Consider the following 23,157-nt stretch of genomic DNA (forward strand, 5'->3'; position numbering starts at 1 on the left):
TCTCCGGAGCTGTCTCCCATTCATTTCAGATCCGGGGAATCCCTGCTTCAAGAGAGACTTACCGCCAAAGAGGGTACTGGTACTTCCTGCAAGTTTAAAGCTCCCATGTCACATGGGCCAATAGGAAGCTGAAGCTGATGACGTCACGGCTTCTTATTGGCCCACTGGGTGGGGCTTTGAAACACCGCCATTACATGATCCCTGCTAGCTGAGCGGCTACCTGCACCCCTGCGGAGTTAAGTATCTCTGAAAGCAGGGGGGGGCTTGGAGCTGAAATGAATAGGGTTCAGCTCTGGAGACCCCCTGCTTCAATCCCATGTTATAAAACAAACGCCCGCTTGGATTGCACCTTTAATAATCATTTGTAGGCGAAGTATGAATGAAGAGAGACTAGAGTTGATGATGGATACAGTTACAGCACCTTAGTAAGGAGGAGTGAAAACTATTCAACTAAAACATAAAATGCTCCGTCTCTATAAAGTCCAGATAATATTTGCAATCACAATTACGTGGTACTTTATTAAAGATGCCCTGACGTTTTTCTTTAAGAATATCTGTTATGCTAAAAGAGCTTTTCATTAAAAGGGTACCTCATTCCGCTCTTTGCTTTCAGCTTGTTGATCCAAAGCTTGCTCCTCATTTGCAATATTTGCATCATCCAAGTCTTCCGCTTCATCATGATGATTATCCCTTTCATAAGCTGGAAGGAGATGGAAGGACTTGGATTGAGCAGTGCACAACTCATTACCGTAACATGCATGCACATCAAGGTTTGTTCCCGGTCAGGGAATTCCCTGGAGGTTATTGTCACACAAAAGGTTACCCAAGGTTAGAACTTCATCAGAATCATCGTAGTGCAGCAAAACAATGTGCAAAAGGAACAGATCATTGTTTCACCTTGTTACCTTGGATATTTCTCCTTATTGCCATACAGTACATGCACAAAATAATTCTTACATTTGAAGAGTGGTTAGCAGCTGGCACTCAGCTCTTTTCAACTACCAGAGCTCATGGCAGGACAAGGTATTGTATTGTATGTCTTTATTTATGTAGTGTCAAACGTGTACTCAGCGCTTCACAAAGAATAGAATACAGGGAATCAAAATAATACATTAAGAGCAGCACAATCAGACAATAGGAAAGGAAATCCCTGCCCCGAAGAGCCTACAAACTAAGAGACGGTGGTGATCTAAACTTTTTACTGGGCCCTCCAAGTTCCTAGAGCAGGGGTGGCCAACTTTAGTCCTCAAGGGCCACCAACAGCTCAGGTTTTAAGGATATTCCTGCCTAAGCACAGGTGGCACAATAAGTGGTTCAGTCTTTGACTGAGCCATCTGTGCTGGGCAGTCCTTAAAAACTCATTTATTCAGCACTATCGCAACTGGACTAATACGGCTATTTCCTATATCCCTGAAATTCCATGAGTGCCAATAAGGCACAGCAGGAGGGCAGCAAACATCCATTTAACGGAAAGGGTACAATCAGACGCAACTCCAAGAAGTGGTATTATCAGTCATTAAAGCAGCAAAACATGTGAAATCTTATGTTTTTTTTTTTTTTTTTTTTAAATAAGTCTGTTCTGTAGTATTAGATAATACTGCATTTAAAACATAATATTATTAAACTCTTAATGCCATTTTTAAAGAACTTTAAAGCATCCTTTGATGTCTATAGCAGGCTTCAGCCCACCTCCGCAGCAGTGCAAGATCGTTGTAGCACTTTCCTGTTTGTGAAAATGTGTTGCCAAATTTCTCAGCAGTTTGAGCTGTAAACTGTAACAATAGATAATGTTACCTCAGTAATACAAGGATACCTTGTAGCTGCTGAGTAAGGCTAAGGCCCCGGTAACTCCGCTGCAACGCGCGCCCGCGAGATTGGTGGCGCGTGCAGCCGATTCCCCGGTCTGCAGCTCACTGCAGGAAGAGAGACCGGGGTGGGGGGGCTTGGCAGGGGAGTGACGGGGGCATGGCCATGACGTCACCCGGCAGGTTCGCCCTATTGGCTGAACCGCCAGGGGCGTGCCTAATCACTCATCGCGAGTCCTCCTCTCAATTCTATTGAGAGCAGGAGCAACTCGCGCCTCAGCGCTGCGGCCCCCCCTCGCAGCGGGCCCGGCGCCATTGAGGGGGGGGCAAGGCCTTACACTGACTGAAGCAGCCACTATGTTAGGCGCACAATCAGGATATTGACTGATTTATAACAGGAGCATTAAACAATTCCCAGTTTAGGTAATAATGTAGAATGATACATGGTCACATGCTTTCCATATACAAAGAAGAAAAAAAGGGGACTGTACTGTAGTATTGCTGCTTTAAACCCCTGCTCTGTATTACCATGTTCCCTTCCATTTACAGGCAGTCCTCGTTTTACAACGCTTTGCTTTACAACGAATGGCTTATCCAACGCTATGCAATGCATACCTATGTTCATTTTTACAACGCCAAAATGGCTTATCCAACGCTCTTACAACGCTTTGCAACATTGTGTATGTGTGTATATATATATACACATTCACATAAACAACGTTGCAAAGCGTCGTAAGAGCGTATATATATAATTTTATACTATATAATATTATATTATACTATATAATATATTATTTATTATGTTATACTATATATATAATACAGTATATACACTATATAATTTATGTGTGTGCTGCATATCTTATTGCCTGCATAAAATATTTGGTGTATTTTAGTGTTAAAAATGCCTTCAGGAACGGAACCTTTCATTTAAACAGTGTTCCTATGGGAAAGCGTGTTTCGCTTTACAACGTTTCGCTTTACAACGCCATTTTGAGTAACGCATTGTGTCGGATAACCGAGGACTGCCTGTACTGTATATTACTTCCTAAGAGCTGTTATAGCACAATGGGACATTTCCCACGTGAGGTTCATAATCTGTAAGCAACAATCTTTAATGGAAACCTGGATTTATAAAGGTAACATTCACTATTCTATATTGTCTTCCATATTATATATTATTATTTATGTTGCTTTCACATCTGTGTGGTGGTTACATCACGGACTTATCTCCATATCCATAGGAGGCTACATACAAAGCAAAGGACCCTGAATATCTATCAAGGATCTCCATATGTATACACTACTTATCCACTTCTAGTTAAGTTACGAATGATCACAGTCACGTGATGTTTGACGCATTTTATTTTAAAGCCCATTTTTTTATTTCATTGATTGCCAATAAAGTATTTTAACCTTATCATTATACATTTAGTTTGACTGAGTGCTAATATATTAGGTTCCTTTTCTCTTGTATGCTTTCAGTGCTTGACAAACACCCTCTGCCTTTTATGAATTAATTTAAGGTATGGCGATTCCTTTTTTTGTTGTTGCAGTTTATTCTTTGCTGCATCGGGAGATATAAATATTGCCCAACACCTCTGCAGTGCAGCAATGTCATATTTGTAGCCAGTGCACATACAACCAAATATTTTCATGGTCAATAGTTACAAAATGGTTCAAAATTCCAATACATAGAACAATTTCATTTCTCATTTTCTAGGGATTGTTAATATATTTGGGGACTTGGCTCAATGTTGCTTCATTGTGGACTTATTAATAACGGGATAATTTAAAACAGCTCAAGTCAGTTTAACGTTAACCCTTAACTCCAGTCCTCCACCCCACCCAAACAGGTCAGGTTTTCAGAATTTCCCAGCTTCAGCACAGACTCAATCAGTGGCTCAGTCATTATGACTACACCACCCATGCTGATGCAAGGATTTCCTGAAAACCTGACCTGTTGGTGGCCCTTGAGGACTGGAGTCAGCCACTCCTGGCACAGAAGATGAACGAGGGACGAACAAGGTCCACAGAGAGATGAGGCCCTTTGCTTGTAGGACAAGTATCAAAGGAACAAACTGTTAAAAGGATTTCCTGGTTTGGAATGGATAGGAAACACATTAAAGTCTTCAGAGTCTCTGCGTTAACCCATAATACTGATACCAATCTACTTTTCAAACACGACCACAGCATTAAAAGCCACGGAATTGAAGACTAACATTAACAATCCATAACTGAAAAGCACTCCGCACTAGACAGGATTGTGCAGGTGAATAACAGAGACCAAGCAAGCCATCATTTTTCCAACGGAAAAGCACAAATATTTCCTGCTGGAATGACACAGATTTCTCACTTAGAAACATTAACACTGAGGCAAATGCTACGATGCCCTTACACAGAGCCTATTTGTTAGAAAGAAATCGGGCAAGATTATACCTCCTCCGTCTTCTGCCACAGTCTGCTCTTCTTCCCCTTGTACAATATCGTGGTCAATATTATCATACTGTGCTTGCTTCCTACAATAGCAACACAAATATATTTCAGACATAACTTTGGAAAACAAATGTCATTTTCTTTTTTAAATAGTTTTAAAGCAGCAATACGGATTTCACAATTTTTTTTTTAACGAGGTTGAAGCAGGGGGTCTCCTGAGCAAGACTTTGTTCATTTCAGCTCCGGGGACCCCCTGATTCCAGATATACTTACCTCCGTAAGGGGTGCTGGTATCTCTGCAGTCAGAGAAACTGTGTTCCCAACATAATGGCGGCGTTTAAATGTCCTGCGTCACTCGGTCCAATAGTAAACTGCGGCTTCCCATTGGCCTGCGTGACCGGGACATTTAAACGTAAAAGAGATACTTAGCGCCGTAGGCGGTGTCGGTATCTCTGGAAGCATGGGGTCCCCAGACCTGAAACTAACACAATTCAGCTCCGGAACCTCCCCCACCCCCCGCTTAATTCCTGTAATTACAAAAAATGTAATGAATTAAACCCCTATTGCTGCTTTGAGCAAGTAAAACATTATGTAACGAATATTCCAGCAAATAAAGGGTTACCAGTTTGTACACCAAGCAACAACAGTTAGTTCAAATAAGGGGTTCCCCGTGTCTGTTTTGCTAATAAATATATTTCTTATTTGAACTATTGTTGCATGGTGTGCTAACTGGTTTACCCTTTCTTTGCTGGTTTGCAATAAGCGTATTGTTTATTTGTGTACGACTGTATGCAGGTCTTTTTTTATTTGTAACCAATAATCCACCACTTTTTCTACAACATGAAGGTTTGAAAAAAAATGATATCACATGCAGATAATATTCAAGAACCTTAGCTTTTCTGCGAGCTGTTCTTCTTTATGTTTCTTTTGCCTTTGCAGTTCAAGGTCTTTTTCCTGCAGTTGCTGATGTCGGAGGATGTCCTGAATTCTCTGTTGATGCAATGAATCCTGCTGTTCTCTGAGACGTCTGGAGTCCTCGGCTCGCCGGGCTGCCAGCTGCTGCTGTTCCAACTGCTCCTCGTAGGCAGATTTATACCTCGTCTTAGTGGTTTGATCTCTCTGCCCCAGCAGCCGAAGGTAAAACATAAAAGCATTTCCTTACAGGGGTATGGCAATAAGATGCACAACGCACACAAGCACTTGCACGAGAAAAAAACAACATTTGCTAAAGGGTGCAATTACTTCTACAGTATCAAACTAATTAATTGCGTGCGCTTAAATTTGTACTCTACTGATTGTCAAAATTGCGCATATAAACCAGTGTTTGCCACTGCTATTTTGTTTACATTCATATCAAAACCAATGGGTGGCACAATTCAGTGATTTTGGCAAAACCCCTGAAAAATAAATATGTTGCATAATGATGAACAGTATATCTAGACTCCCACGGGTCTTCCTTCTTAGGGAATGTCATTGATTTGCTGACAGAGACAGCTGCAACACATTGCTTGCACGTTTCATGCCCATCTGTCAGCAAAGGGTCGAGTTTAAATTGCCAGTTATGTAGAGCATCCCACTATCTGAAATGTCAGTACCGGCCATCACCACCCGTCCCTGCTGAGCCTGACCTCCAACTCAAAGTCATATCCAGGAGGGGTACTGTATGTCCACTTGACAAAAACAGAAAGTCATTGGGAATCAACAATAATCTTTCTTGGGTTTCTGTCCTTAACATGCATTCACCGATTGGAAGTGTGTGGTAATACTCAGTACAGTAGTTCTTCATATCGCCGCCCTTCTGAACCCATTTGGAGATGGGTTCAGAAGTGGTAATGCCCCTTTTATATGCAAAAAAGAAAACCATAACATGTAACCCCCCTCACCTCTGGAAGGTCATGTCCATGCATAATGTTGGTCTCCTCCTCTTTTTGATCATCTTCATGTCCTTCTAGTCGGTGGTCATCTTCTGATGATCTGTGGTGTTCCTGCTCTTCCTGTACTTGGTCCTGCTCTTCTACCAAACGTTCTGGCTTTCCAACCTGCTCCATTTCTTCCTCCTCCAATTCTTTCTTGTGTTCCTCCTCCACTTCCACAGGATGTTCGCTGGGTTGTTCTGTAGCCTGCTGCAGACCATTGTCCTCTTCTGGATTGTGAAGATCCATCGTCTCCCTGTTCTGATTTACCGGTACAGCCTCTTCATTCGCAGTTCTGCTCTGTTGGTTTGTAAGCTCCTGTTTAGCTTCTTGCTGGATTTGAACATTTGCCTGCAGAAATGAGCCCATACACACATTTACAAGGGAAATGAATATGCTGAATTGTATAATGATGCAGAGTATCCTTATTCATCTTCGGGTCCCCAACATAATGTATCATTTCAAGTAGCCCAAACACATTCATATGTCTAAACTGCCACATTTATTTATAGAGATGCTTGTGCATTATGACAGTATCAAAGGATCGTTTGGCTAATCTAGTTTGCCTAGTTTTCTGCTAACTGTAAAACCTGCTGTTTTAATCTGCAGAGATATCCAAGAAAGTCCTTCAGCCACCCAACGGGTTAAAACATTACATAAACACCACACAAAGTCTAGCAAAGCATTGATTGGCATTGCTTTACTAACTCCCCCCCACTCCCCGTTAAGCAAAAATATCACACATTTTACTAGCCTCTTTGGTCTGCAAGGGTGTTGGGCAGTCTAGTATTAGGAATATATTAAGCTGTTAGTAGACCTTAGTGGCCATCTGGTCATAGGTAGCCCTTCATTAGCTGGCCACTTGGGCTTTTAAGGGGTTAATAAATTTAAATGTTTCTATGATATATTTTTATAATCTATTCCAGGTTGCTTTAGAATAGATTATCTTGGCTATGTATATAATGGCCATTATACACATAGGCAAGATTGACCTAACACCAGCTGGAGTTAGGTGATTCAAATTTGCAATAGTCAGATATCGGCAGGTATCTGATTTTACGGAAAAGCATGCACATTTGCATACACCTGCAATAAATAAAAATACCGCCATCACTGCTTTAATGCTGGCAATATGCTTTTAGTGAATAGGCCAATAAAATTGGCTTTAGATAATAATACCAATTTGTTCATTTATCGATCTATAGTAAAGCTTGACCAATGTGTTTATCTCTACATTTCTCAACTACCCTTCACTAGGAAATAAATGATTAAAACAGAAAAAGGCAAATCTGTACAAAATATTTATTTTGAGGTCGGAAGACGGTTAGTGGAACTTCACCTTTAGGCATAGAAACAATGTAATGTTGCTATGCCATGTGTACAAACAGTATAACATTAGTACTCTTTACCTGCTCTGATATTATATGAGCGACGTCAGGCTCTGTGGGGCCTTCAAGGACCGTTCCAGTGGGCTGTGCCATTCTTTGTTCCGATACGGATACAGATGTGCTCTTCTCTGGCTGTCGAAGGCTTGACATTTTATTTAGGGCCTCTTTTAACTGCATAAACTCTTCTACCTGGTTCTAAAACATATGAGCACACATCTTAGTCTTCCTGCATCAGACACGTTTTATGCATTAGAAAAGGAGTGGATCGCTCGCATCCAAATGTTTGCATGTTTAGGCATCGGTAACACCCATTCATCATGCTGGACAACGAGAAATGTGCTAATTATGCCTCGTGATTCGAACAGGGATGGCCAACTCCAGTCCTCAAGGGCCACTAACAGATCAGGTTTTCAGGATATCTCTGCTTCAGCACAGATGGCTCAATCAATGGCTCAGTTGAAGATTGAGTCACCTGTGCTGAAGCAGGGATATCCTGAAAAGCTGACCTTTTGGTGGCCCTTGAGGTCTTGAGTTGGCCACTCCCGGCATAGAAGAACGAGGAACATACAAGGTCCACAGAGAGATGAGGCCCTTTGCTTTCAGGCCAAGTATCAAAGGAACAAACTGTTAAAAGGATTTCCTGCTTTGGAATGGATAGGAAATACATTAAAGTCTTGTAATCCTGGAGCCTGATGCACGGAAAGTTAAATCTTCCAGTCTTGGCAGATGGCAAAATGACAAAAGTCAAGAGGTGAGAATGGTTTTTTTTTTAATCGCATTCAGGGCATGGCTGAGTACTAGTCAGAATAACCCAGCCAATAAATTTACCAAAAGCAGTTATTCTGACATTAAAAAGGTGACATCAATCCAGACCTGTGTTTTTTGAATCCTGTTAACAATTCCTCCTACTTGACAAGAAAGGCGAAACAGAAGAGTGAGAACATGTTTAGTATAGCATTGCAGATTTAAGGGGAGAAATCTTATCCTCATTAAAAAGGAACATGCTGCATTAAAAATGATACAGAGTATCTCTACAGACTTCAAGTGGCTAAATATGGGCAAAGACTACAGTTCACCCCAATGTCTTAAATAGTGATTTGATTTCATATTGTCTCTTCCACTACACTGCAACCCAACAGGACAACACTTCCCCATAAATAGCATATTTCTATCGCTGTTTGGAAAAGATTAAAGTACGTTAGGGACAGACAGTAAGGTTAGCACCTGTAATTATCGTGGGCGCCTTATAAAGGTTTTTACTCTTTCTACAGAGAAGGAAGTCTTAACTGCTGGAAGACGTGCTTAGTCCTACTCTGTTTTCATTAATATTGCAGCAGGCTCATTTTCATGTTTTTAGAACATGCGATGTGGCCGTAACCACCATAGTGCTGGAGACTGAGACATTATTGTCTGGAAATGTTTTGCAGACGTTTTTTTTTTTTTTTTAGCGCTGAAGAAGTACAATAAATAAACGTAGAAGATGTTAGAAGCCAAAACAAAGATGCTGTTTAGATTACAGGGGCTTATTTTATATCCACCAACTGGGCTGATCGAGACATTTTTCACCACAGGCACCGTCGGCAGATATAAAACAAGCCCCTAAAGTCTCATACAATGTATTATGGTGATCCTTACATCCGAAACATGCTGCATTCAAAATGGTGCGGTCAGCAAAGAACAAACAGTTTATTTAGCGTTTGTCTTTGCCTGTAAGAAGATATTATTGACAAAAGCGCTTTTACCGCAGCACAGGACGTTAGCGCAAGGATTCCAAAAAGGTTAGAGTTTGTACAGTTTTCATCATGCAAGCCTAGCGTCATGGCACCACCACCGTAAGAACCAAACCCAGGTGGGTTAGGAGGATGGGAAGGAAAAAAAGACTGTTTTTCTTCTGACCTGCGCAGCAGCTAGCGCACTCTTGTGGTTGTCCAAACTCAGTACAACTTGTTCGTGTTGAGAGAGCAAGTTCTTATGTTCTTGCTATATTAAAAGAAGAATGCTTGCATGATGGATACCTAGATAGGAACAAATACCTCACTGGCAAATGTGAACTTTTTGCCATCAGATATTGGAATGCCATGTTGGCAAAGTTAGATTGATTGCAACAAAGGCAACTATCAGGATAAAATGGACTTGCTGGATTTTACAAAGAAAATGGTTTACCGAGACCCTCTCCCACCAAAAAAACAAGTGTGAAATAGTTAAACTTCAGAAAGTATAGTTCCACTATGGGCTGTGACTACAGGATGAGAAGTAAGAACCTGTTGCCGACTCCAAGGTCTGGATTTATTTATAAAATGTTTTACACGGAAGTAATACATTGGGAGTTACCTCTCGTTTTCAAGTATGTCCTGGTCAGAGCGTTATGACGACAAATACATGGTAACATTAATACATTAAATGAACATTCAATTTACAGACGTTTCATGGACAGTTAGATATATGATCATGGGCATATGTAACATTTAAAGACAAGATTGTGCTAGGAGAGCTGGGATAGGCCTTCCATGTGCTGTGTTAGAAGAGGCCCTATCTCAAGCAGTTAAAATCTATAAGGCAGGGTAAGGTGAAATATTGGTTACAGGGGTTGAGATGGCTGGTGGATTTCAGATTGCAATAGAGCAGCTGTAACATCACCAAACATTAGCGAACTGCAGCAAATGGTTCAAACCCTTTGGCTGTGCCAAAGGCTGTCCGCCTTTAGGGCGAAACATTGCCGACTTCTAAAATCTGCCATGACTTCTGCTTTATGCTATATATCAAATTATATGACTAAATGTGTCCAATGTGTGTACCCTATAGGGTTTTTGGAGTGCAGTACTGAGTTTAGAGGGTGGAGGTTGGTGGCTATAGAGGATGTATGAGTTTTGGTAGTTTTCCATTACTGGAATTTTTCAGACTATTATGGTTTATTGTGGGTTTTGACGTATTTTAATTGCCAACATGGTAGTTCTTAAGAGATGTAGTAGTACAGCCCTCAGACCTCATAATTGTTTTAATAGGATGCCTACAACCATAGTTACATTGACAACAATTTCTAGGCTTAAATAATGGGGAGAATATGTTGCAAAGCAGCTGTGTGATGTATAGAGCAATGTTCTTCCATTGTAGTGCACTTGTAGTACAGATAAAGAGTATACATAAATGAGAAAAAGTGCAATCCCCCTCTTTTGTGGAATGCAAGAAGCATCTCTGGACAGCTTCGAATGTCTGGGTCATGTGAAATGTTAGCGTTTTTACCTTGACATCGTGAAGCTGCACATGGACGTCCTGATGGGCTTTTCTCAGCTGTTTATTTTCTTCTCGCAGGTTGTAGACATTTTCTACAATAGTCAATACAGGGAGAGCAAATGTAGCAAGTGCATACATGTTAAACGTTTCTATCAAAGCATATAACAGCGGTCTGAATAAACTGAATTGTAATTAGAGACGGGCGAAATATTTTGGCGGATTTGGATCCACCTCGGATCGGCCGGCTTCTTTGTTCCGCGGAATTCAGCAGATCAGTCTCAAAAAGGCCAATCCGGATTATTATTTTTGTTTTCAAAGACAGAGAGCAATCCGAAATCCGTCGCCGGATTGTTCAAATATCCGCACTTAGATTCAATCGAGAGTGAGAGAGAGACTTTCAAATGTAGTAGTGTCTCCAGTTGTATATATATATCCCCTCAAACGTCCCTCCAAATAAATTAGAGAGACATGCCTGTGCTGAAAAAGTAGCACGCCTGAGGTATCTGGCTGGGAGATATGCTAATGACTATGCAAAGTATATTTAAAGGAGTCCCATCCCACACTGCGTAAAAGGATTTCCATACCAACAATATAGCGTTGATAAACCTAATGACTGGAATGGTGTCGGATCCAACAGGACTAGACCCCACAACCACTGCTTTTCTAGGCTGCATCTCTAGCAGTGTGAGCTAAAACAGCTGATGGCTTGCAAGGTAGCCGCCTTGGGTACTGCGCCTTTGGTGACCCCGCACTCCCTCTGCTCCCTTCTCCTGTCCGCGCCGGGATGCAACTTCTGCCTGACCGGAGTGTGAAGCTGGAGCAGGGAGCGCGGGGCCCTTCCTCCAACTGCTCGAGCCTCTGGTCGGGTGAAAGTTGGATCCCGGCACTGACAGGAGGAGGGACCGCTTCTCACCGAGAGGTAGGTGTGTGTTTTGTTCCTTCTTCATTTGAGAGGAGTCTTACCTTTTCCAGAGCGGTCTGCCTACTGTAGCGTCGCATTGCCATGTTGACCGATGTCAAATGACGCCACAACATCATATGACAATGCGTTGCCATGGCAACATGATGTCATAACGCTGCCGGAGGAGGGTCACTCTTCAGGGTAATTCCTCTTAACTTTTTCCCAGGGTGCGCCCCACTGCCAGCGTGCCGCCTTGGGCCCCCCAAAGCCTAAGGCCCGCCCTGCATTGTGGAGCACACCTGAGATATCTGGGAGATATGCTGAAAGCTAGATTAGCTACATGTGTGAACAGTGAGCAGCTCAAAAGTATGATATCTCTCTCTCTCAATCTCTGCAGACGGATTTTGGTGCGGGGGGCGGATTTGCTTAGAACAATCCGCGGAATTCCGGGGAGCAGATTTGCACTGTTCCGCCCATGTGTAATTGTAATGACGCTGTGTAATATACGTTGCCTTTGCAGTAGTTGCAGTTACATTCTTTGCATTTGTAGAGAGGCCAGATCTGTGCTTCCCTCCACCAGTGACAGAATTAACTACAGAGCATTATACAAACGTTGACAGGACGGTTTCAAAGGAAAATAAGTCAAATACTTAGCCATGCAACACGTGCATTTGTATCTTTCCCCTCCTCCCCCTTAAGTTATTAGCATTTGATAGGAGCTCATTCTTGACATTGAGAAAGGAAGCCCCAGAAATATGTGACTTAAATATGCATCTAACAAGACTACTGCTTGGAAATTCACAATAAACATACCTCAGTAATCTGTGCTAATTTGGTATAAATCAAAGTAGTTGGTTCTGACAAAGAAAAAACTTTCAATTTATATTAATCTATTTCTGCCCCAATATTATTTTGGGGTATCTTTCTTTGGCCCAGATCCCCAAAAGGATGCTAAGCTTTAGCACGCTTTTTTTACTCCTATGCATATGAATGGGAGTTGAGCCGTGTTAAAGCTTAGCCACCCTTTTGTGGATCTGGGACACTAAATCCATTTATGATCCATCAAAGTGACAAGTTTTAACCAGCTTACCTTCCTGCCAAGTGACAGTCATATCTTTATTTCTCAAAAAGTTTGGTTTAAAAAAATAAAATAAGAATAGTCACCAAAATTCCCAGCCTCTTCTACCACACTTTGCGCCTGATTACCTTTAAGTTTGGAAAGTTCCTGCTCTTTATCCTGTTGCAGCTGTAAGTACTTCTCTTTGTGATCACTGAATGTCCTTGTCAGGTCTTCTCCTAGTTTTTGGTGCTCCCCCTGTAGCTCGCTGTGCTGTTTCCTTAGTTCATCATGTTGACTCTGCACAAGTCAAAACGTATCAAATGTATATTGCATTATAAATCGTACATCAAAAGATCCGTGTCTTCACCGCTCAATATAAAGCCAACTCCCCATTTACCGCAAAGTGGTTCATGCTACTGGCTCTTAATATCCAAGTATTGTACATGGCTTAGTGAGAACTGTGGGGGAGGTAAGATTGGCATTCCCTGGGTAAGGTTGGGTGGTACATTATCTGGGAGAAGGTCCGTGTCTGCAGTGTGTCCACAGATAGTGTTATTAGAAAATTCTGACTGAGGGCAGCGTATTGCTGGGTGAGATTTGCTTGATAGTGGGGGTAATGGGTATTTAAGTTATGTACCTTGGTGTGCCTTTGGCCTACACGGAATCTAATGAATAAATAAGTGTGCCTTTCTTTCGCATGTCATAGTGCAATCGCATAACATATTCTGAAAGCAGACACTTCACCTTTACACTTGATCACAAATCAATGCAGAGCTGTCATTAAAAGGCATCATAATTAGCATGAATCTGTTGCCTTTAGCAAAGTGGATGTGGCCTTTTAACGAGCCTACTTATGACTTCTCTGATAATACTTTCTTTTCAAATAATGCTGTCACATGCCAAAAAATATTCATCAATACATAGGCTTCGCCCCCTTTATTGTAACTGTAGCTTCTTATGAAAAGTAAAAAAGACTTATGTGCTTAAATGCTATGAAAAAAATAGAAAGGCGTTTTACTAAATGAGTATAGTGAAATAATAAAATATGCTGTATATATGTAAGGGTGCTTCAACTTGTTAGGGAAAATATCTAGAAACGTCTACCAAATGTTTTCTTTTAACTTTCCTGTTTCAGAAAATACCTTTAAATCAATGTTTCTACGGTACTCACTTTTAACATTTGGTGCTGTACATTCAGAGAATTATATTTGTTGTTTGAATCTTGCTGTAAAAAGAAGATACAAAAAAAAGTTTATTTTTTAATCCTGATTTTTACTTTTTTGACAACAGACGAAAAATATGTAGATTATAGAAAATGCAACTAAATTCTATATCAACTTGCATTCGGTGGTACATATTATTGTCACTGGGACTTGTAATACACTATGTATTTTTTTTTTACATCAACATGCTTTGCTTTGTAATAAAACAATAGATAAATGCCGACTATAGACCCACTCAATATGTTAAGAATCCATCATCTCCTTATCATTCGTATGGGGCTTCAAGCTTCTGACAAGGAGAAGACGGGTAACATTGAACAGAAGCCTGTCTTCAACATTTTGGCAAAAGGAGAATTGATTGAAACTTCGTGCCATTTACAGGATGCAATGCCTACCACTGCGTCAAGCTCGTCAAGAGAGATTTATATCAAAATAATGCTGCACAATGTATGCAATTTATATTATCTGTGCCAAAAGCCAACATCTGTGACACAAACTTGGAGAGTAAAATTAATTACTGTTTGCAGGAGCAAAAATGTACTCTACCAACATTACTACAGTTGTTAATTTAGATAACAAGAGCCAGTCATTTGTTTATGTAATAATAGAGCTTTTGTTTTATTTAATTAAACATCCTTCAGTGTTTTGATAAATTGAACCATGCAAAAAAAAAAGTTATTTGTTATCACTTAAATTTAACACCAAATGTACATCGTCACTGTGTCAATTTTCACTATAAATTACTTAGGGCAGTGGTTTCCAACCTTTTTTTAGTTAAGGAGCCCTATAATCATATTGTGAAATTCTGCGGGACCCAACTCCTCTCTAATAGTGTGCCTGAGATCAGATGCATTGTAAGGAACCCCAAACCTCTCTAATAGCGTCTAATAGTAGACAACTTGATAAAGTGCTGTTGCATGAAACGCGTAGGTGCGTTTATATAGTCCGTTTTTATTGTTTTCTAGCCTGCAATAAATTTGATCAATTATTCTTAGTTTGGAGTTGCCTGGACATTTTTTCTTCCTCTGGATATTAAAAGCAGGATTTCGCTGGCTGTGCTCTATCTACATCTACTGCTACTTGGAATCTCTACTTGGATGGATTGCACGCCACTGATGTTTGGGGTGTCCCTCGGAGTGTACAGGTACAGAGCCACAGTGCCTTATTGTATATCCTGTATACACTGGACATTATCCTATATATTCATAGACCGGTTGGGTGTTTATTGAAGTGTCAATTGATGTGGGTGTCACGTGGACTCCACTAGACACTAATCCCTCCCAGTACAACTACATCATTACTTTGTGGATACTCCATTACCATCTAGACATTTATGTTGTATATACGAAACCTTGTCTGAATGTTGAGCACTACACTCACTCTCGTACTCTCTAATAGCGTGTCTGAGATCTGATGCATTGTAAGTTACCCCAACCCTCTCTAATAGTGTGCCTGAGATCAAATGCAATGTAAGGAACCCCAACCCTCTCTAATAGTGTGCTTGAGATCAAATGCACTGTTAGGAACCCCAACCCTCTCTAACAGCGTGTCTGAGATCAGATGCGTTGTAAATTCTTCTGTATTTGGTACAATTTTCAAATGACCTGAAAATTGCAGGGAACCAATTATGGATGCCCGGGGAACCCGATTGCAAACACTGACTTAGGTGCTGAAAGTGATGTGCAACACTCTGAAGACCCCTGGCTAGTGCAGAGAGGAAATGTTACTTAGCAAATGTTTGTGCAAATGTCCTAGTATTTAATGCATCGCCGTGTAAAACATGTTAGCAGGAATTACAGTGCATACACTCCTTATTGGTATTAATATTAATAGTTTTCAGGCAAACTATTAGCAAACATTGTATTTAAATGAACAGGACCAAAGAACTGTCAGAGGCATGAGGCGTTAATCATTAAACTGTGATAGTGCCGATCGGGGCACCGTAACGACCATTGATTTCATTGGGAGTTGACTCAATTGGCACTCTCACAGTTTAATGGATAAATGTGTTGCACTGTGATTCCTGCACACACAACCCATTAAAGCAGAGAAAACATGTAGCACTGCGCAATTTTAATTCTTCATTAAAGGTTTGAAGCAGGGGTCTGCGGACCCCCCTGCTTCCAGAGACACTTACCTCCGTAGGGGTGCCGGTATCTCTGTGGAGTTTAAATGTCCAGTTCAGGCCGGCCTATAGGAAGCCGCAAGGGATGACGTCACAGCTTAATATTGGCCTATGTTACGTTGGACATTTAAACGCCACAGTTCCTTTGGGTGCAGATCCTGGCACCCCCTACAGAGGTAAGTATCTCTGTAAGCAGGGGGTACCCGGAGCTGAAATGAAGGCAGTTCAGCTCCGGAGACCCCCTGCTTCAATCCTGTAATATATTATTTTATTAAACTCATGCAGTGTTACATGTTCTCCTGCTTTCAATTGGACAGAATGAGTCCTTCACGATGGGATTTAAGCACTGTAGCTAAGGAGATAGGTGTACTGTCACTTGCATAAATGTTACATTTGTTAATATGCTCGATCAGGGGTGTGCTAACTGGGGGGCATGCCTCCCAGGTGGGGCACGAAATTTCTTGGGGGGGACGGGACACGCAGTGGTTAGAGGCCCAGCGCTTCCCCAAAGGCATTTAAATGAAATGCCGGGGATCGCGCAAGGCCTCTGTAACTTTACTTACTGAACCAGCAACGTGTCGCCATGGCAACCCAGTGTCAAATGACGGCACAGGGTCACGTGACTTCATGTTGCCATGGCAACGTGATATCACATGACCCAGCGGTGTTATTTGTCGCCGGAGCCGAGCAGGGGGCGCGAGCAGGGGGAGGGGGGCGCGAGCGGGGGATGAGATCAGGCAGGGGGAACAGGGAGAAGAGTTTGCGCACCCCTGTGCTAACTAAAAGGTTGTACAGACAGCTAAATATCCCAGAGAGAAACACTGTATATCTCTACTGAAATAATTCCATTAACTTGTGTGACATAACCAAAAATCCTGTTTTCTGTGAGCGTGTATTGTTACAATATAACTGGGATTGAACAGAACATTTCCAGGAGAAATACATTCATTTCACAAGCTCTTAAACCTGTTTTTGTTTTTTTAGTCCATTTTACTTACCCTTCCTTTATTTAACGTTTCCTGGGCTTCTAATTTATAAACGAGAAAATCTAGAGAAAAAAAAAAGATGGGCAAAACTTCAAACTAATGGAACTAAAAATGTGTAACTCCCCTTAATACAGTAATTCAGTTCAAACTTTGTGGTTTCACATTGGTCTTATTTGATGCCTTCGCTAGTTTTGAGTAATGGTCTAAGGCAGGGGTTTCTCAACTCCAGTCCTCAAGACCCCCCAACAGGTCAGGTTTTCAGGATATCCCTGCCATTGAAACCCTCACACCTAATTGGAGAGGAGGCAATGTTGTGAGCCTACTGGGGAGGAGAGAATCCTATTGGATTTACGAACTCCGCACTCTATCCCCAATAGGCCTCAACATTGAATTTGATTTAAAAGCATTTTTGGTTAATTAAACCTTTTCTATTTTTCTATTAGGGATTACAGATATCAGCAAATATATCCATTTTGTTATTTAACGGTTTCATTATTATCGTGTACCCCTATTCTTGCATTATGAGTATGAATAAATCTGTCAAATGAATTTTTATGTATAGTTGTCACACTTAAATCATGCAATATACGCTTTTTAATATATATGTGGTATATCTATGTATCGAATTTATATTTATTATTATATTAAAAATTGGTTGACACGTATATAAATAAACACTTTATTAATTTAAATTGAATACAAGTATTTAGTTTTATTTATACATTCACTATTCACACATATATAATATATATATTGTGTTTATCACACATATCCACTTTAGAGCACATTTAGACTGCACATATAATTACACATTGGTTATGTATTGACCACACCATGTTTTATGTTGTCTTCTAAATGATTAGGTTGTTTTATGGTTGCCACTTTTATGTTATGTGTTGTATACCAGCTGAGGTTTGTCTAATTCATCATCTGCAGCGCTATAACAGAATGTTTATACCCACAAGTGCGCATATGCAGAACGTTACAGGTGAAAATAATTATTTCTAATGAACTTTCTATATAATGGACAATTTTGGACAGATCAATTACACCCCTGATGAAGGAAGCAGCAGCTTCTGAAACGCGTAGGGTGGTCACGCTGACACTACTGCCTCATCAATCTATAGTATCCCCCTTCCACGGACTATCGTGTGGAATCTGCTAATGCGAGTTGACTAACACCATTCAGTCCTTGGCGAATCTGCCGCCGCTGTTCTTCGATCAACTGCACATTTTCCCCGGTGTAACGAGGGAGGCAATCCGCCCACACACCGGCTGGTGTGTGCAACCCTTCACCAACGGAGGATCTCCTGTGCAGCTGCAGCTTACCAGAATAGAGAGGGGATACTCTCAGACTTATCCACTGCTTGCCCTTATCATCCATCTGGTGAGTGGGCATTTTTTATCATTGCAGCAGTGTCAATCTGACCTACTTCAATTGTTTACTGTATATATTATTTTATTATTTTTCATATGTCCTATGTATGTTTTTATTAAATATTTATATATTTAATTATCACCTGTTGAACTCTCAGCTGTTTGTTATCTGTATTGTATGTTTGTTTGTTACTTTATCAAACAGTATTATGCTATGCACTATGTTTTTCTTTTTTTAAGCTCTCAACACAACACTTGGAGCCACTTCAAGATCCTTTTATCCAACAGGCTCGGTTTTTATATCCTTTTGTTTTATATTATTAGGCGCCGTAGATACATATTCTTTCTTATTCTAATCTGTTCTGACCTTGGGGGTCAGTTTTGTATCATTGGCAGCCCCTTATGTGTGGGTAATTTTCCATATATAAGGTTGTACATTGTATTAAACCATCTATTCATATAGTTAGCGCTACCTATCCTGTTTTTGCTTTCAGGATATCCCTGCTTCAGCACAGGTGGTTCAATGAGTGGATCAGCCCTAGACTGAGCCATTGATGGAGTCATCTGTGCTGAAGCAGGGGTTGATTGAGCCACCTGTGCTGAAGCAGGGATATCCTGAAAACCTGACCTGTTGGGGGGTCTTAAGGACTGGAGTTGAGAATCCACGGTCTAAGGATAATCCACAACAAAAGTCCTGTGACTAATGACCAGTAGTTATTGAATAATTGTTTTCTGAAGAATATTTTTTTTTAGTCTAATTAGAAATTTGCTCTGCTGTTGTTCTCATTGAACTTTCCAAAACGTTTAAAAATAAACCAGCAAAAATGTAGAAAAAAAAAAACTTTGGGGTATAAAAGTTCTAACAAAACGGCTCAAATAGTTCTAAATTAGCTATTATGTTTTTTTTTTTTTTTTTTAAAGTATGACTGAATTTCTAAAGCAGAAGTAATCGAAATGAATCGAACCTGCAATGCACATCGACTTTGATCTCTTAAGTGAAATTGAGCAAAAACTTTTGTATCGAGGGAAACCTTTTTAACAAATCGAAATAGACAAAATTCACAAAGTTCGCCTATGCGTACGGAAAGTTTGTAGTATGTAAAAATGCCAGTTATGGGTACAGTTTAATCTCAGACAGGCCTGCAACCCTGTCTTTCCACATTATCGCTTAACAAACCGTGCTCCCACTCCAGCCAGGGATTCTGGGTAATGACATGCAATTGAGCCCTCCCAGTGAGTCACTCTGCAGTAAACGACCAAAGTAGGATTCGCCGCATTGTGGAACCTTATTTCTCTACATCAAGCACAGAGATACAAGCAGTTACATCTTCTGTCCGAAGTTCAGAGCTGTATTCCTGTACTCAAAGCACAGGGCTAACAAGATGATGGCAGCTGTTACAGTACCACTCGTCTCTCTCATCAAGGCACTGACATCCGTTACATTTTATACACTGTATACAGATTGACCACACCCTATAATCAACAGCAAGACATCTACAGTCCTAATAAAGTTTAAGACAGAGGCTGGGATTCATCAAACTTCATTAAAGTGGAGTTAATAATGCGCTCGGTAACAACCCCCCCCCATAAAACGGGCCTCTTACTACAGCTATGGGCAAACTCACTGACACTGTAGTAACAATGTCCCAGATGTGATCTAAAAATTGCTATAGCTAGCTATGCGTTGATCAACTCAACCGCTATTTAGGTATTAATTACCGCTGGGGATGCAATAGGGGAAGGGAATTACATATTCTTCTACCGTCTTGATATGTTAAAAAAAAAATGTTTTACAAACCCTTTAGTAGAAAATACATCCATAACTGAAGATAACCTAGCACAGGCACCACAGAGGTTACATACACATTAAAACCATAACAAACAAATTAACTAACCAGAAAAAATACAGATGTCATTAAGACTTACTTGCCAAAAGTGGCCAGCTAGTCATAGCCAACCCATGACTACCTGAACACTAAGTACAAAGGCGTTAATAGTCGTAACACTGCACTACCCACCCAGCACCCCAACGTTTGTAAGGAACTTAATGGCTATCCTTTCTAACTGCTAAGACAAGCAACAGGTTAGTCCATACCTACCTCTAAGTAACTGGACTAACCATCCTTCCCTGGAGGAACCTAATTTTATCACCCCCCATGCCCCCCCAACACACCTAACAAGTCTCCCCATTAAAGAAAAAAACTTCTGGCCTTTTAGAGAAAGCTAGTTAGTTCTGGAGGTCTGGCTACAGAAACATATGCAACCTATAAAACCGTTATAAAAACAAAATGAAAGATATACATTACTAGGTAAGTCCCCAGGGCGCAGGAGGAGGGTGGTAGAGATTAACCCTTTGCGGTTAGAAAGGCTTTGCCAGTCAATTTCTTACTGGCCAGAAACGTTTACGCCACGTAAGAGCTGGTGGTTTTTTTTCGACGCAAATAAAAAAAAACGCAGAGTTCACTACATCTTCTTATATTCTGTGCGTCATGGAACTCCTCCCTAATTCCTCCTATTGTCCTTCCCCACATCGCAAACACCTGGATACATTAATGCAAAGAGACGCAGGATGAAAAAGACGCAATTTGCATTCATTTTGCTCCAGATTTGCTGCGATACACCACCCCATATAACTTTTGGAAAACCAAAATAATATTTTAGTCTCCATTCTTTCAGTAAAAGTCACTTTCTCTGCTTGGAATAATATAGATACGCTCAGTATAGCTTTGTATTGGAGCATGTTTATTTTCATGGTGTTGATCAGGAAGTTGTGCAACTAAACATGTGTAATGCATTTGAGGTTGTCTGCCGCAGTTATCTCCACAGATGCAAACTGGGGTACATGTACAGACAGAAAGTTATATACAGGCAGTCCTCGGTTATCCGACACAATGCGTTACTCAAAATGGTGTTGTAAAGCGAAACGTTGTAAAGCGAAACACGTTTTCCCATAGGAACACTGTTTAAATGAAAGATTCCGTTCCTGAAGGCATTTTTAACACTAAAATACACCAAATATTTTATGCAGGCAATAAGATATGCAGCACACACATAAATTATATAGTGTATATACTGTATTATATATATATAGTATAACATAATAAATAATATATTATATAGTATAATATAATATTATATATATACGCTCTTATGACGCTTTGCAACGTTGTTTATGTGAATGTGTATATATATACACACATACACAACGTTGCAAAGCGTCGTAAGAGCGTTGGATAAGCCATTTTGGCGTTGTAAAAATGAATATAGGTATGCATTAACTAATGTTGGATAAGCCATTCGTTGTAAAGCGAAGCGTTGTAAAATGAGGACTGCCTGTACTGGCATGTATGTTGTGTGTGTGTGTGTGTAATGAATCCTAACTAAACACTAGATGGCAGCAGAAATATACAAACAAAACTATAGTTTCCAATTAGTAAGACACTGGTATGAGAAAGGTGTGGTTCTGCCTAGGCCAGGGGTGGCCAACTCCAGTCCTCAAGGGCCACCTTTCAATGGGTCAGGTTTTCAGGATATCTCTGCTTCTGCACAGGCGGCTCAATCAGTGGCTCAGACATAATGACTACGCCACTGATTGAGCCACCGGTGCTGAAGCAGGGATATCTCTCATACCTGGCTGGGTGGTAGCCTTTACGGACCGGAGTTGGCCACCCCTGGCCTATAGGGTGTTTCTCTTGCTGTTGGTATGAAGCAGGGGGTCTCCTGAGCTAACCCGTGTTCATTTCTGGTCCAGGAACCCCCTGCTTCCCAGATCCATGCCTCTGTAGGTGCAGCCCTGTGGCATAGGAGTGAATAGGAAGCCACAACGGATTCCTATTGTCCCACATGAATCAGGGGGTTTAAACGACCATGAAGCACCAGCAACATCTTTTGAAAGCATGTATTGCGAGACGCAGGGGGTCCCCTGAGCTGAGATTAATGTAGTTCAGCTCCGGAGACCCACCCTCCTTTTTTTTAATGGAATGCTCCTTTAAATTCATCAGACGTTCCCTACTAAGAAGTAGGGCTAGTGTAGGTGGACTAGGGCTGCCAAGCGGGGCAAGGACTGCTGTTGGGCCTAGTGAGTCCAGAGGTCCAGGCCCCCTTTCTGGCTATGTTTGGGCCAAAACCACCGTCCTTCGTGGGCCTCAAGCAGGCCCTTCCACTGCCCCAACATGCCGGCCACTCCACGGGTCTCAGGCAGGTACCTCCGTGGCTGCAGGTAAGCCCACATAGGACCATGGCGCCATTCCACCTACCTTTCTTAAAATGTACCTGCTACTATACTAACCCCCCATTTCTGTTCTTTACTGTGGCCTCATGTAAATGTTGCTCACTGTATCCACAACAATCTTTCCCCTCCTGGTCCAATGTAATAATACACTGTGGACTAGTTAAAAACCTTCATTATCTACTGAATGTTGGTAGAGAGCCCTGAAAACCAGCACACCAACCACCGCTCATTCTAACACCTATGGGAAATATCTTTCTTTACTACTTTGAAGCCTGCAAACAATCATTCAAATGTCTATTTCTATTGTTACTGTTACTCTTTTTATCAGCGGATATTGAATTTAACCCAGGCCCTCTCTTTTTACCTCAGTCCCATAGCCCTTTCATATGTCAAAAAGGGCTCTCTGTTGATCATTTAAATATTCAAAGCCTGCTGCTCAAACATGGTGCCATAAGCGTAAAGACATAATTTTCACCGAAAC

At 41.0% G+C, this 23,157-nt stretch overlaps 1 protein-coding gene across 2 annotated transcripts in view; it reads right to left on the bottom strand.

Annotated features, from left to right (window-relative positions):
• Positions 1-23,157, bottom strand: part of GOLIM4 (golgi integral membrane protein 4) — a 61,494-nt gene that overhangs the window by 14,475 nt on the left and 23,862 nt on the right. Inside the window, exons 3-12 of one of the 2 annotated variants that reach the window (XM_075570631.1) lie at positions 17,081-17,130; positions 13,906-13,959; positions 12,881-13,031; positions 10,783-10,865; positions 9,439-9,522; positions 7,564-7,737; positions 6,125-6,505; positions 5,131-5,360; positions 4,245-4,324; positions 591-700 (exon numbers count right to left, since the gene is read on the bottom strand). In XM_075570631.1, the coding sequence (XP_075426746.1) occupies positions 591-700; positions 4,245-4,324; positions 5,131-5,360; positions 6,125-6,505; positions 7,564-7,737; positions 9,439-9,522; positions 10,783-10,865; positions 12,881-13,031; positions 13,906-13,959; positions 17,081-17,130 (1,397 nt within the window). The remainder of the gene's footprint in view (positions 1-590; positions 701-4,244; positions 4,325-5,130; positions 5,361-6,124; positions 6,506-7,563; positions 7,738-9,438; positions 9,523-10,782; positions 10,866-12,880; positions 13,032-13,905; positions 13,960-17,080; positions 17,131-23,157) is intronic. The other variant, XM_075570632.1, reaches the window with a different exon arrangement.

Source organism: Ascaphus truei, chromosome 14 (assembly GCF_040206685.1).
Source record: "Ascaphus truei isolate aAscTru1 chromosome 14, aAscTru1.hap1, whole genome shotgun sequence".
In the NCBI taxonomy this organism is placed as follows: Eukaryota; Metazoa; Chordata; class Amphibia; order Anura; family Ascaphidae; genus Ascaphus; species Ascaphus truei.